The 14,218-nt window shown below is 36.4% G+C and overlaps 1 protein-coding gene across 3 annotated transcripts in view; it reads right to left on the bottom strand.

Moving 5' to 3' along the window:
* The window catches only part of brd7 (bromodomain containing 7), a 50,468-nt gene that overhangs the window by 2,458 nt on the left and 33,792 nt on the right, over positions 1-14,218 (bottom strand). The window contains exons 1-14 of one of the 3 annotated variants that reach the window (XM_022667124.2): positions 13,318-13,445; positions 11,567-11,598; positions 11,255-11,436; positions 10,185-10,308; positions 10,035-10,092; positions 9,564-9,708; positions 9,020-9,130; positions 8,060-8,241; positions 6,653-6,773; positions 5,869-5,944; positions 5,574-5,681; positions 3,332-3,467; positions 2,264-2,378; positions 1,781-1,849 (exon numbers count right to left, since the gene is read on the bottom strand). In XM_022667124.2, the coding sequence (XP_022522845.2) occupies positions 1,781-1,849; positions 2,264-2,378; positions 3,332-3,467; positions 5,574-5,681; positions 5,869-5,944; positions 6,653-6,773; positions 8,060-8,241; positions 9,020-9,130; positions 9,564-9,708; positions 10,035-10,092; positions 10,185-10,308 (1,245 nt within the window). In that variant the 5' untranslated portion in view covers positions 11,255-11,436; positions 11,567-11,598; positions 13,318-13,445. Of the gene's footprint in view, positions 1-1,780; positions 1,850-2,263; positions 2,379-3,331; positions 3,468-5,573; positions 5,682-5,868; positions 5,945-6,652; positions 6,774-8,059; positions 8,242-9,019; positions 9,131-9,563; positions 9,709-10,034; positions 10,093-10,184; positions 10,309-11,254; positions 11,437-11,566; positions 11,599-13,317; positions 13,464-14,218 lie in introns of those variants that run through there. The other 2 variants (XM_007244835.4, XM_049471397.1) reach the window with 2 other exon arrangements.

Genomic DNA, 14,218 nt, shown 5'->3' with positions numbered 1-14,218 from the left:
TACTGTATCAATTTTCAAACAGTTATAAGTTATTCATTTTTAGTTTAGATGTAAAAAAATATTGTCAGGCAAGAGTTTAAACACTGCCCACTAGACAGCGGTGTTAAATATTCCAATATAACTTCTTAAAAATTATACTTTTTTTTTCATTTAGATTTTATAAATATGGTAGAAGTTTTATACTTTGTATTTTTTCCTAAACAGTTGAATACTACATTGCTTAGCTTCCTCTTAGTATCTTATCTTAGTGATAAACTGCATTGTAACCCTTGTATCAAGTAGAGCTATCCACCTTAACAACAGTTCAAACTGTCTGCAAACTTATTAGAAATGCACAGACCATAAAATAGTAACACAAGCTACAGCTGAAGAAAAGCTACATCATATTAAATCCTGTTCACCTCTCACTCATTCACACGAGCACCACCCTTTCATGTAATAACCGTGGGTGGACACTTCCGCCACTATACACGTCACGACTTCATACTGATTGCTTTTTATAGGTGCTGTGTTGAGTAACAGCTAAAGAGAAAATAGTTGTCAACAAATAACGTAGAATTGTTTAAAGTGTTGTAAGATGCCCCACCCTGCGTGATTGTGTGTGCTTTATTACTCAATTAATTGTGTAAACGAAACAGGTTTATAGAAGAGGATCATGTTGGCTGCTACTGAAACACACCATCCCTTTTCGCCTTCTACAAAAGGTACTCAGGAGAAAAAAATGTAAGGAAAATCTACAAACGACGGTTTTTAAGGCAACATGATTTTGAATATACAGTATATTGCTCCACTTTCAGACTAAATCTGCTCAGAAGCACCCACAGCTTCTCTGTAGTGGAGAGGGCGTGGGTTTGTGTGAGATGGTAAAGTTAATGTTCTTTCCATGTGCATATGCGTGTGAGAGGGTGGACTGGCTTTGTTGACACAGCTGCTTTGGAGCACAGAGGAGAAGGAGACGCCAGTCTAAAACCTGGGCCTGGTTGCTCATAGCTCTCTTTACAGGGGGAGCCGGTTAATTCCACAATCACTCTCTCGAATGAGATTGACAGTCCAATAACGGTTACAGTCCATTACTTGCAAATCAGCAACTGTATAGATCATAACTGGACGGTTAAAGAAGTATCACCATCAGTTGTCAGTAGGACTAGACAATATGGCCACATATATTTACACAGATCTAGTAAGCATAACATTATGACCGCCTCCTTGTTTCTACATTTGTGTGTTGTGGTGGTATCAGTGAATCAGACACAGCAGTGCTGCTGGAGATTTTAAATACTGTCTACGTAGATGTACAGATAGGATAAGGATTAACTTTATTGATCCCACATTGGCAGAAATGCACTTGTTACAGCAGCATGAAAAATAGTAAGCATATAGAAATATATATATATTTTTTTTATTTTACCTAATTGAAAACCTTTGGAATATAATCAAGAGGGAAGATGGATCATAAGCCATCAAACCAAGCTGAACTGTTTGAATTTTTGCACCAGGAGTGGCATAATGTTATCCAAAAGCAGTGTGTAAGACAGGTGGATGACAACATGCATGAAAACTGAAAAATTTATATACACCCTGATTAAAAACCAGGGTATATATAAATAAATAAATATATATACACAAATTATTTTCAGTCCAGCTGTGACACTAAAATGTATAAATCTTCAACAGCACTGCTGTGTCTGAGCCACCCATAATTTCAATAATTTGGCTTGAAAATGGCCAAAACACAAACAAAAAATAGCATTATATATTTCTTGTCTATTTCTTTTTTTACCTCAACATCATTGGCTGTGTCCGACTGCTCTGGTGGTTTCTCCACTGCCTCCTCCACCGGTGGAGTATTCTAAAAATAAAGGTCTAGTTTAAGCATATTTTATATTTTACAATATTAAAAAAGATATTTCATACTCATAAATACCATATCCACATATTGTAGAATTTAATATTATAATGGCTATTACACAAATACAATGACATGTCAAAAGTCTCAGGACAGGACTGGACTACTATCCTGTCCGTTGGAAGCTTAAGAACGCTGCACTGACATGGAATATGGAATATAAGTATGGGGTCTCTTGTATTAAATGTAGATCTGATTTGTAAGAGTTGCTTGTCTTTTCACATGCAATCTTTCATAATTTTTTTTATCCAATTTTTTTCCCCTGAGAAATGTACATACTGCTATCCCATGACGTTTGGCAGGTCAGTGTATATATTTATACACAGACAGATGATTCAGTGCTTTGATCATGCTTACAGCTTCATTCTCCTTTAGTTGTTTGGAGTGTTCTCCATTCGTGAGCGTGTCCAAAATATTATCAGCCAGTCTGTTCATATGCTCTTCTGACTTGGCGAGGAAATCTGCAATGGTACTGCAGCACACAAAAACACACGCGCACACACAAGCACGCACAAGCAATATATTTCAAGGTGAGTGTGAAATGATGGCTGTATGAATAGAAGCATTGATTGGTCTACCAGACTATGCTTTAGAAAGACATGCACCAGAAAGAAGAGACAGCTGAAGGCAAAGTTTCAAGCATTTCTTGGAACGAACATAAATTTCATGTAGAAAAGTCCCTGGCTTCACTATAAATGGCTGGAGAAATGTTCTCCTTTGAAAAGTATTTAACTGCAAGGCTATTATCCCTTTTTTGTCGCTCTGAATGTCAGCTTTTATTTCTGAATATGTACATCTAGATGCATTGAACATGATAACTTTTTAAGTAAGCTAAAATATTGGAGCATGATACTGTCCAGTGTCTTTGTTGCCCAACAAACTAGAAAAGACTCTTGTCTAAGTAAACCACTGTTAGAAACAAAAGTATCATTTATTCGCTTTACACTTTAGTAGCTTTCAACCAACTGTAACCAAACAATAAAATAAAACATAAAACTTACATAGACTGGTCACAGCATTAAACAATATATATTTTTTAATTAAACAGGTTAAATAAAACAATAGATACTACATACTCAAGATCTAGTTACTATTGGTAATTAGTACACAATTAGGATGCACCCTATATTTTCCTTTCTATAGAAAATCTCTATTAAAAATGCTAGGCTTAATCCCTGTCTGGGGATTATTAAACACATTTTATTAAATACAATTTAATTTTTATTTATATAGCGCTTTTTACAACAGAAGCTGTCATACAATTATTGTGGTAATACAATGACAAGGAAAAAACTTACATTAAGAGGAAGAAACCTTAGGAGAAACCAAGTCTCAGTCAAAGGAACCCATCGGGTCGACCCTCTTATTTTAATCAGTATTCATTTTTGCATCTTATTTCTCTAAATTTGTACGCCAATCACATACCTCTCAGAGCCTTGGAGGCTTGACTCCTCTCCATAGAAAGAGTAAATGAGATCAGACTCCTCCTTGCTGATGTTGGCAAAGCTGGAGTCGTATGTGGGAGCATAGGAGCTAAACGGTCCGTAGTTCATGTAGGTCACTGAAAGACAAAAATATACACTCAGATTAATGACAATATGCACTTACGTTGCAAAGAAAAAAAGAAATAATATATATATATTATTGGGGTGTGCAGTATCATATCGTACACAATAATAAAATGTGTTATTTTATTGCAGTAGTGTCATCTTGATTTTTTTTTAATTCAGTGTTTTGTTATATTGCCAAGAGTATCGCTATCGCGAAAATACCATGAAATATTGTGATTTTATTTTAGGGCCATATCGCCCACCCTTAATCCACACAATCACCAACAGATGTTTGTAAACCTTTAAATATCACCAGGAATTGGGTATTAACCCTTTTTATCCATCATTACAAAACTACTGGAGAAAGAAATCCACACACACAAAAAAAAAAAAAAAAAAAAATTAAAACATGCACATTTTTCTTTTTTCCCCCCCTTTCTTAACAGGTTTCAGTAACTTTATCCAGGTTCTGACACTTCTAAACCCTTCTCTGTTCAGAAAATCAATTTCAAGTGAAACCAAATTCTTCATATCACATCCAGAACACTGCAGCCAAGTTCTGGCAGAGCAAGACATTTTCCAGAACGCAGTTTAAATTTCCTCCTGCTGATTGTTTTAACAGCGTCTACTGTGTCCTCCCAAATTATTCCTTCTAAATTATTGAGCTTCTGGCTATTGTTCAGAGATCATAAATCCAGGAAAAGACAAACACCCCTTTTCCACGAAATAACAAACCATTTTTCTGTTCTTCTCTAATCTTTTGCTGCCACTCCCAGCATGATTTAATAGCCATATGGACCTCGAAGACCTGTTCCAGCAATCAAGTGATGAGGACAGGTGACATAAGGGCTGAGTATACGCAATAACTTATTAATACGATATGTATAAATAATAGAGGGGTTATAATATAATATACTGAGATAGTGTAAGCAAGACAATATACTATGAGAATATACCTGAGAATGAGGAGAGTTTACATTTTATCCAGTCAGAACATATGAACCATATACTTATACCTACATTTATGCTCCTGCAACAGCAGAAAATGAAAAAAGGCTGAAATAACCAAAAAGATGCAGAGCTTTCAGACCTCAAATAATGCAAAGAACAAAAGTTGATATTCATAAAGTTTTAAGAGTTCAGAAATCAATATTTGGTGGAATAACCCTGGTTTTTGATCAGTTTTTATACATCTTGGCATGTTCTCCTCCACCAGTCTTACACGCTGCCTTTGGATAACTTTATGCCACCCCTGGTGCAAAAATCTAAGCAGTTTAGCTTCAGCTTGTGATCATCCATCTTCCTCTTGATTATATTATATATATATATATTTTCAATTTGATAAAATCACAGAAACTTGTAATTTTTACTTATTTCTTTTCCTAAAACTGTATGTAGGCTTAATCCTCTCTCAGAAACAAACCGAAAATGGTTCACATTCTTTCTAACAGTACTGTAAATATTGTGAACAGGAGGCTGAGTTTCACAGAATGAATAGGCTTTTTCCGCTCTGTGACGCATGTATAAAGGTACATTCTTTTCATCCATCTAAAACACCTTAAAGCAAACTCTGAAATGAAGTTATTACACATTACAGCTTTCTTTTCTCTGATACCACTGCTATGATAGATCTAAGGAGATGTGAAACCTGAACACAAAACCTAAACACCAAATGTGCTAACAGTATCAGATTCACGGATCTTCTATAAACATTATCCAATTAGGTCCAAGTCCAAGGTCACCATCAGTCTCATAGAAGTAGTGGCATCATATGCAGCTCTATTGTTATTAGGACAATAGACATATTTTAATAGAAGAAAGGAAGCTAAACAAATAACATTACGGATGGAATCATGCACACGTCTGAAACATGAGACTAATATCTGCAACGCTATCTACTGACACCTGATCACTGCTTCTGAACATAGCCCAGCAATACCTGGAACTTCATGGAAAGAAGTAAGCCAATGTCCATGCTGTGGGATTAATAAAGAATGATCTTATCTAATTATCTTATCTGATTATCTCAGGACAAATATAGCTTGCTTGAAAAACAAACATGAATCTTTAAATATGAGAGAGAGAGAGAGAAAGAGAGAATGAGCTGTGTTTGTTACCAGGAGTGACTCTGTTCCTCTTGTCTTCTTTAAAACCCTGTAAGGTGTTTACTCCTGTCTGCAGCCGGCCACCCATCATCCCCAGCTTAACTGGACAGTACCCAGGATCTGTTCACCACAAAGTTAATAAACACATTAGAAAACAATATAACAACACATTACATGTAAGAAATTGGGCTGGTAGTTAGTGTAAGCAATGAAAAAAGTAAGTGAAAAAAGATTATTTAACTGAGAAAGTTAAATAGACAAAAAAGCAAATTTCGCTTCAGGACTAATCCCGTTTACATGGTCGTACCTCCAACATTTAAGTCAGCCGGGTTCAGGATGCCTAAAGTGGTTGTGCCATCAGACTTCCTCCGCTCAAAATCAAGCTGCCAAGAAACAGAAATAAATAAATTCTACACTGAACAGCAAACATCATTTTAATTCATGAATATAGAAAAATTCTAACACATGAAATAATTAATTATGAATTCAAAATGTGCTTACGTGACCAGGGCTCATACATTTGTTAACCAATAAATTTCCATCATTTTTTTCATGACTTTTCCATGCTTTCTCAAGGCAAATTTTCATTACCATATGATTTTTAAAACATGAGTGCACACAATAAAACCAAACATCAACTAAAACTATAATTAAAACTGATTATAGTAGGTCTAAAATGAATCTGAAAACATTTACACAATCTTTAATAAAAAAAAATGCATCAGATCCTGAGAGCTCTATTGTATAGGTCTAAATCACTGTATTAACTCTCTGCTGATGTATTTATTAGCTCAAAATAGATTTTCTTCATAGATAGACTGAAACACAAAGATTTGTAAACCAAATTTTCATGATTTTTCCTAAACTTTCTGGGTATTTTTATGTTTCCAAAACTTATCCAGGTCTAAAAGTTGCTATTTTCAAATTTCATAACTTTTCCAGTTTTTTTTTTTTGACCGTATTAACCCTGCGTGACACAAAGCACAGTGGTGCTCAACTTCCAGTTAGCATTTCAGAAGAACTCTCTCTGTAAAAGGGTAGGAATGCAGAGTATTTGTGACGCCTGGAGACCAGTGAGCCTGTAATCTTACCTCACACTGCAGGCTCCTGTTGGACAGTTTCCCTTCAGACTCTTCAATGATCTTTTTAATCTCCTCTAAATCCTTTTCTGCCTGGTTCACACCTTTCTGGACATCCTCTTTAGATTCCTTACTGAAGGCAGAAAAGGGGCATAGAGAGGTACTTAGAAACACACGCCAATCAGTATCACCTAGTATCTAATAATGCTGCCTGTCCAAAAAAGTATCTCGTATTAAGGACAGTAAGAAATTTCATAGTATCTAACCTTAGGGAAAAATATTTACAAAGCAGTAACCCTAGCAATGTACAATGCAGTATTAGGAAAATTACTAAATCAGCAATTTTTTTTGTTATTTTATGAATCAAACATCATTTTACACCATACATTTCTTAAATAAATAGAGTTTCTTCCACTCTACTTTTTATTTCTCCAACAAACTCAGCCCCACCCTGCAGAGGCAGCTATTCCAAATTCCCAGACAGGGTATTTAACCATAGAGTGTAAGCGTGTGTTTGGAGTGAGGGCAGCACGTGGTATGTGAAGTGTGGGTTTTCTAGCACGAGCACCACAGATAGAACACAAGTCTCTACATGATTTTACACATTCCTCCTCTAAAGCTGTTCTGAGAGAGAGAGAAAGAGATGGAAAGATCAAGGGAGAGAAAGACAGAGAGAGACACAGAGAGAAAAAGAGATACAGAGAGAAAGAGAGATCAAGAGAGAGAGAGGCCCAGAATATATTTGTAATAACTCCTTTATTTTAGTTTATAGGCTTCATGGCTGTTTAAAACATTTAAATATAACATGGGAAAAGAATTTTACCTGTATGAATGTACTTTTAAGTCAAACATGACCATAGATAATGAAAAGAAAATACTTTGGAAACAATGATTGTGAAATGTGCAAGGACCAGTTTTTTTTTTTTTTAAACCTTTTGGCTTTATTAAGCTGACCAATATCTCTGCCTTCTGATTCAGACATTTAAACTGCAACACATTAAATCCAATTATTTCTCCAATTAGCTTCCAAAAGATTACGACTTATGTCTGGGTGTCGTTCTAAAACCTTTAAAATGTATACTCGGGGTGAACATTAAAAAGGATCCAAAAAATGATTCGGCCGTTGACACAAAAAAAAGAAAAAAAGAAAAAAAAGAAAATGAATTTGAACCGCCATTCTCACTTGCCTTAACTGTCTGTACGACACATGTATCCACATTCTAGGAACACCAGTGCTATTTTGCTATACGTTTATGATATAACTGTAGTCATAAAAATAAATATACCAGCAAATATCTAAATGGTGATAAGAATTCCCAACAAAAAAAAGAAATATTTTGATCATTTCTACTCATTTTACCAAATTTTAAAGCAGCTAATCAGTTCCTAAAACAGATATCTGATGTTTTAGAAGTTTACCTGGGGGTGTCTCTACTAGCCACTCTAGGTGACTGAGAGTTGTCACTAGTATCCATAGCTGAGGACCCGTCTTTAGCAGGATCACTTGATGATCCCTCTTCGCCATCCTCTCCCATCCTGCTGTTTGGGGATTTCAAGCCTGCCATAAACTCAATACTCTGCTTCAGGCTCTTAATCCTCTCCTACACCCCGAAACACACACACACACACACAAAAAGAGAGAAAAAGACAAAGACAGACACACACACAGGGTTTAAGGCTGTTTAAATATATTCTCCTAATCGACTTTGCAAACCTACATAAAATCTCATTTCTAGTCTCTACTGCAATACTCTATACCTCAACATAATACACTGGTTCCCCCTAGTGCCCGTTTCACGCCATTACAAAGAACCAGCCAGAATGTACTAGAATATTAACCCTTTAAAATGCCTTGTACTGTGTAAGGGCTACAGGTTTAGGTGATACAAAACCCTTTTTACAGCAGTAAAATAAATTATTTACATTCTGAAAATTTGAGGGCTTTGAAATCTTCTACAGGATACTTGGGCTGGAAGCTGCCTGTTCACTCTCTACTCCACTTAATAATTCCAGATCAGCAACGGTAAACAACCCAAATTCTGCAGGTTTAAAAAATTGACGTAAAAACTAGCTAACCATAACATATAAAATGAAATGTTTGATTTGTATTTAGAAAAGTATAGACTTTAAAATTAAGTTTAGGAAAGAGACAATTTTATGATTGATAATCCTTAGATTTTTAAAGTGTAGATTTACTTATATAAAAAAAAGAAGATTTCTATTACAATTAGAATTTGTATGTTTGAATGTTTATTATCAAAACATTAAAACTTTATGTAATGCTTGAATTTAAATCTTCAAGATTTGGGTGTGTAATATCAGGTAGAAAATTGACAAAAAAGCTGGCCTGTTACGGGGACGTTTTTAATTATAACTCACCAGGCTTAGGATCTTCATACCAGAGTGGAGGAGCTTCTTGGCAGCCTTGTAATAAATTGTTTCAGGTTTGTTGTAAATCATAGCATTTTCACACATCGTCTTGAAATCCACCTGGAAAAATAATAACCAAAAGAAATAGATTCAAACAGACAAAGCATCACACACATATATCTCTCACAAGTAGCCTGCAGTAGAGCTTAGAGCGGGCCAACCAATCCAGACCAAATTTTGAGTTATCTAAAAAAGTAAAATCTGTTTAGAATGATGTTAATAAGAATTGCAAATGGAATACGCATATGCTTATTATTTTAAAAAAATGTTTATTAAGAATGGAACTCCAGAATGCAATGCAGACAAGTGTGCAATGTTTTTTTTTTGTGATCAAGAATTATTTATACAGCTTTATATAGATTAAAAGAAAATGGCATAAAATTGTAAAATGGCCTACATCACACACCATTGACTGACTCAGGCTTGGACAACTATCTGATCAAGTCTTCCTAATCTCTTAAAAACAGTATGTGGGTGTGAGAATGTGAGATACCTTCAGTTCCTCCAGAGAGTGGTACAGCCCTCTCTTCACCTTCTCCTTCATGGTGCTGAAATCCATGGGCCTCTTTATGATTAGCGAGTATCCTGGAGCGATGAGGTCAGTAACAGGGAACGAGAAGAATGCGCTGGGATCTTTCCTGCAAATGAGTGAACACATCAACACCAATGAAGTCAATGCTGGTAATATGGAGTCTAACAAAAGAAAGAAATTTGCCATTAATGGAAAAAATATCTAAACAAATGATCCAGTTCTGCAATACTAAACATTTTTGATTTTGTGTTTTCACTGTTACATCCAAGCAACAACTTTTTTTTGTTTTACTTCAAGCAAGAAAACTAACCTTGTACAGCTTAACAATCACACTTATTTTGTAAATAATTGCCCATTTATTTGACAATCATTGTATATAAATGGGCAAAAAGAGGCTCATTAATGTCAGTGTATGTTAATTTTTTTACCTACCTCTGTAACTGCCTGATTAACTGACTAAGCGCTTCCTGTAGAGGAGTCTGCTCTTTATCTAGAATGGGGGAAAAAACACAACAAAAACAGTTAACACATTTCATTCTTTGAACTGTAGTCTCACTGAGGGCAAAAGAGAATCCACACTACCTTCAGTTTTGGCCATTAAGGGTGTGAGAGGCTTATCTTGGGAAATATCGGACCGGGCCGGAGTTCTGCTCTGTTCGTCGACATCCATATCTGATGTGTCTGGACCTTTCTTTTTCTTTGTCATCTGAAGTATAAAACAAAAGTATGTCTCAAAAAGATGCATCAAATGTTGCACACAGGTCATAATCAGTTGTAGACGGGGGTGGGGTGGGGGGGTGGACTGGTGCGCGCAGTTCTTGTTCAGATGTTGAGGCCACTTTCAGTTTCAAAAGGGCACTTTGGTTAATAAAGGGCAGAGTATGTCTATGTGTGCACGCCACTGCCTGATGGGATAATTAGGGGTGGGTGATATCTCACGATATTTCAGGGTATAATATCATTCACGGTATTCCAATTTTTTGGCGATATCACGTACGATATGATATGGTACACCCCTAGTGGGCACTGTAGCAGAAAAAGACCATATGACAGTACCAATACATCCAACAAGGCAACAAAGAGACCAAACCTGGTTATAAACAACAATTCAGTGCAAAGATTGTGCCATATCTTTAAGAATAGGAAAAGATCAAAATTGTCAAAGAACCTGCAGTCCAACAGAAAGCTACATGACTGCTCATTACCTCACAGCAAAGTCGGGGAGGTGGAGTACAGAACAACAGACAACTCTATGTGTGATGCGAGTCACGCAGGCAGAAATCTGGTGCTGGTACTAAAAGGAGCAGTGAGAGTGAAAAAACCCTATACAAAATGTGCCAGTCACTATAGACTTAAAAATCTAAAGATAATGTCTAATAATGTTCAGTGTATACATATGTTAAAATGCTGTTGAGACTACTGTCGTTTAATTCATTTAGAAGTCCACCTAAAAAAAATCCACAAAAATGCACAATAGAAAAACATGTTTTCTTCTGTTTCAAAGCAATGATGCCTTAATTTTAAAGTTAACTGTTCAAAGAAGATATGGGAAAATAATCGATTGTGTATCGTATCGGCCAATTTTATTTTTTATTTTTTGAATTGACTCTTTCTGAAAACACCTCTCAGCCCTAACATACTCTCTCTCTCACCTTTTTCTTTTTCTTGTCGTCCCCTGGAGAGAGTGGTGGGCTGTCCCTGTCCTTATCCTTTTTCTTCTTCTTTTTCTTGTCTTTGTGTTTATCGTGGTCTACCTGCTCCTCTTCGACATGCTCAGTGGTCACTTCATTCCCTGCCACCTTCAAAACCAGCTTGAGAGGCCGCTCCACGTATTCTGTTGGTAACACAAGCACAGAAATGGCAAAGGAGGCACAGAATTCACTTGCACCAGCACAACACACACCAACACACCACCACATCAGTGTCACTGCAGTGCTGAGAAAGTCCCACCACCAAATTAATACCTGCTTTGTGGTGGTCCTGTGGGGTCCTTACCCTTGAAGAACAGGGTGAAAGGAGGATAATAAAGTATTCAGAAAAACAGATGCAGGACTACAGTTTGTAATTATAGAACTACAAAGTGCTACTATGTTCTCAGTAGGGCTGATATGATGGACAATGAATAAAGAAAAAAAAAAAGGTTGTTGTAGTTATGTAACTTGACTGTATTCAGTCAAATCCTGTGTCAGCAGTAGGTGACACCCAAAGCAGCTGATTTATCTTATTGGAAGTGCAAGTAACTGATGGGTAGTTAAGCCTTTGATAAATACTAATATTTCATCACTGTATTTAAAGGTTTTTGTAAAGCTTGTTGCAACAAAATTAACAAAGCATGTAACCCCAGCTGACTAAGTCAAATTTCGCTGTGACATGAAAACACTCCCTCAAACCTGAAGGAAGAAGGCGCATCCCTTAGTTTAATATAATTAATTACAGCTAGATAATTTGTTGTGGTACAAATTTTGGTATAAAGTAATCTTAACACCACATAATTCATTGTTTTGTATAGGGGTGCTTGTATAACTATTAATATGCTTAGCAACAGCAACATTCATAATAATGCTTAATAAGTCCAAATATGGATGGGTTGGAATATCAGGATTACACAAGTACTACATACTCATACTGCATGTGACCTGATGCAAATACAACAACAATCAGGACCACACACTATACCTAACTCTTCACTTACACTCAATCAGCCAATTATATCACTGACTACATATATGCCATACAGGCAGGAATAACTGCACCTTAAGCCCTATCCGAGGGAATCAGTTTCTCAGGTGGTCCTGGGGTAATTTTCTCTTTTTTCATCTGTTAATTTATTCATGTCTGGAACAACAATGCATGTGTTTTCCTCAGACCTCCTCTGAAAAAATTACAGGCTGAATTACCTACTGTTTTTCGTGGCCGTCCGTCCGAACGTGCATCTCTGAGTTTAAGAAAAGCTATATGTTCACTGCTACGCACCGTAATTACACTCTGGGTGTGCATCTGGAGATCCAGGTAAACACAACAGCCAGTGCAAATGGAGGAGCTACTGAACGCCCATGTATATATATATACACACATATATACACATACACACACATTTATATTAATAGTTTAATAAAAAATGAAAACATACAACGAAAATTAAGTAACAAAAAAAAATCTACCACAAAACTAAACTGCAGCATATTGTTTATACTTATTCTCCAAGACTAATGATGTTAGGAAAGGTTATGTTGTTTGACCATGTCATATAGGCAGCAAGTTTAATCCTGCTGGATAAAACTAAAATCTGTTCGCGGGTTTTTGATTTTAACGTTACCGTTATCTAACATAAATTAGTTATTTTATTGAGTATAAACTTCTCCTTGCTAGCTGACTATCTATGCTAACAAGTTAGCTAGGTGAGCTACCTTACGTCTTAGCAAGACAGCTTATCAATAAGTCAGTATTGGGTTTTTTTAACTAAAAAAAAAAATTAGTTAGTTAAGAATATCATCCTCTTATTCTGAGACAAAACTGCAGCCGGCTGCTTCAGTTCCTCAGAAATTAGCTATGTAGCAAGAGAAGCTAACAGGCTAACCAGTATCTAAAAGTAATTGCAAAACCCGGCTCTGAGCGTTAGCACAGCTAGCTAAGCTAACCTAGCTAACTTCCTAAACCAAGCCACAACCGCACTAAACCCGGACTCAGACCGTGTTAACGTTAACCGTTTCCTTACCGTCGTGAGCGTGTTTCTCCGACTTGTGTTTCTTGTGCTTTTTTCCCATAGTGTTCAGTAAACCCGGTGTGTGTTCAGGTGAACGCGCGGACCGCCCGCTTCTTTGTTTGGGTTCGTTAAGCGGCGCTGCCGGTGTTTCAGGCGCTGCTGGTTAGAGACAGAGCCCCCTGCAGGCCGGCGGTGCCTCCTTACACTGATCACATCACATCACATCAAATCACATTAGATTTACTAGTGTATCTAAAAAATAGAATGTCATAGAAAAGTAACATAATTTCAGTAATTCTGTTTAAAATGTGAAACTCACAAAGTGATCTATTTTAAGCGTTTATTTCTTTTATTGTTAAAATTTAAAATATTATACAAGGCCAATTGGTACTTTTGGCAATGTGGGCAGTGTGCCAAGTGCTGCTGGAAAATGAAATCCGCTTCTTAATAAAAGTTGTCAGCAGAGGAAAGCATGAAGTGCTGTAGAATTTTTCGGGAAAAAACTTTGGACTTGATAAAACACAGTGGGCCAACACTAGCAGATGACATGTCTCTCCAAACCATCACTGATTGTGAAAATTTCACACTAGACCTCGAGCAGTTTGGACTGTGTGTCTCTCCACTCTTCCTCCAGACTCTGCTCCCTCGATTTCCAATGAAATGCGATGCAGTGTATACAATAGGGCCCACTGAATTGCTCTGTAGATGTAGGGTAAATATAACTGAATATATAGAGATTACAATGACACTCAGATTTTGTTACATAATGTATAAACATATTCATTCATTCTGATAAAAAATGACAGAATAAGTGCTGAATAAGTATAAATGAAGAATTTAGTTCACCAGCAAGCTCTGTAAGTGTGAGATTGACTGACACTAGGAGGCAGCATTGTCCTTTATTCTGAGTAGA

The sequence above is a fragment of the Astyanax mexicanus genome, chromosome 23 (genome assembly GCF_023375975.1).
Source record: "Astyanax mexicanus isolate ESR-SI-001 chromosome 23, AstMex3_surface, whole genome shotgun sequence".
In the NCBI taxonomy this organism is placed as follows: Eukaryota; Metazoa; Chordata; class Actinopteri; order Characiformes; family Acestrorhamphidae; genus Astyanax; species Astyanax mexicanus.
Note: the sequence above shows the minus strand (reverse complement) of the source record. Positions and strands in the feature narration are given on the sequence as shown.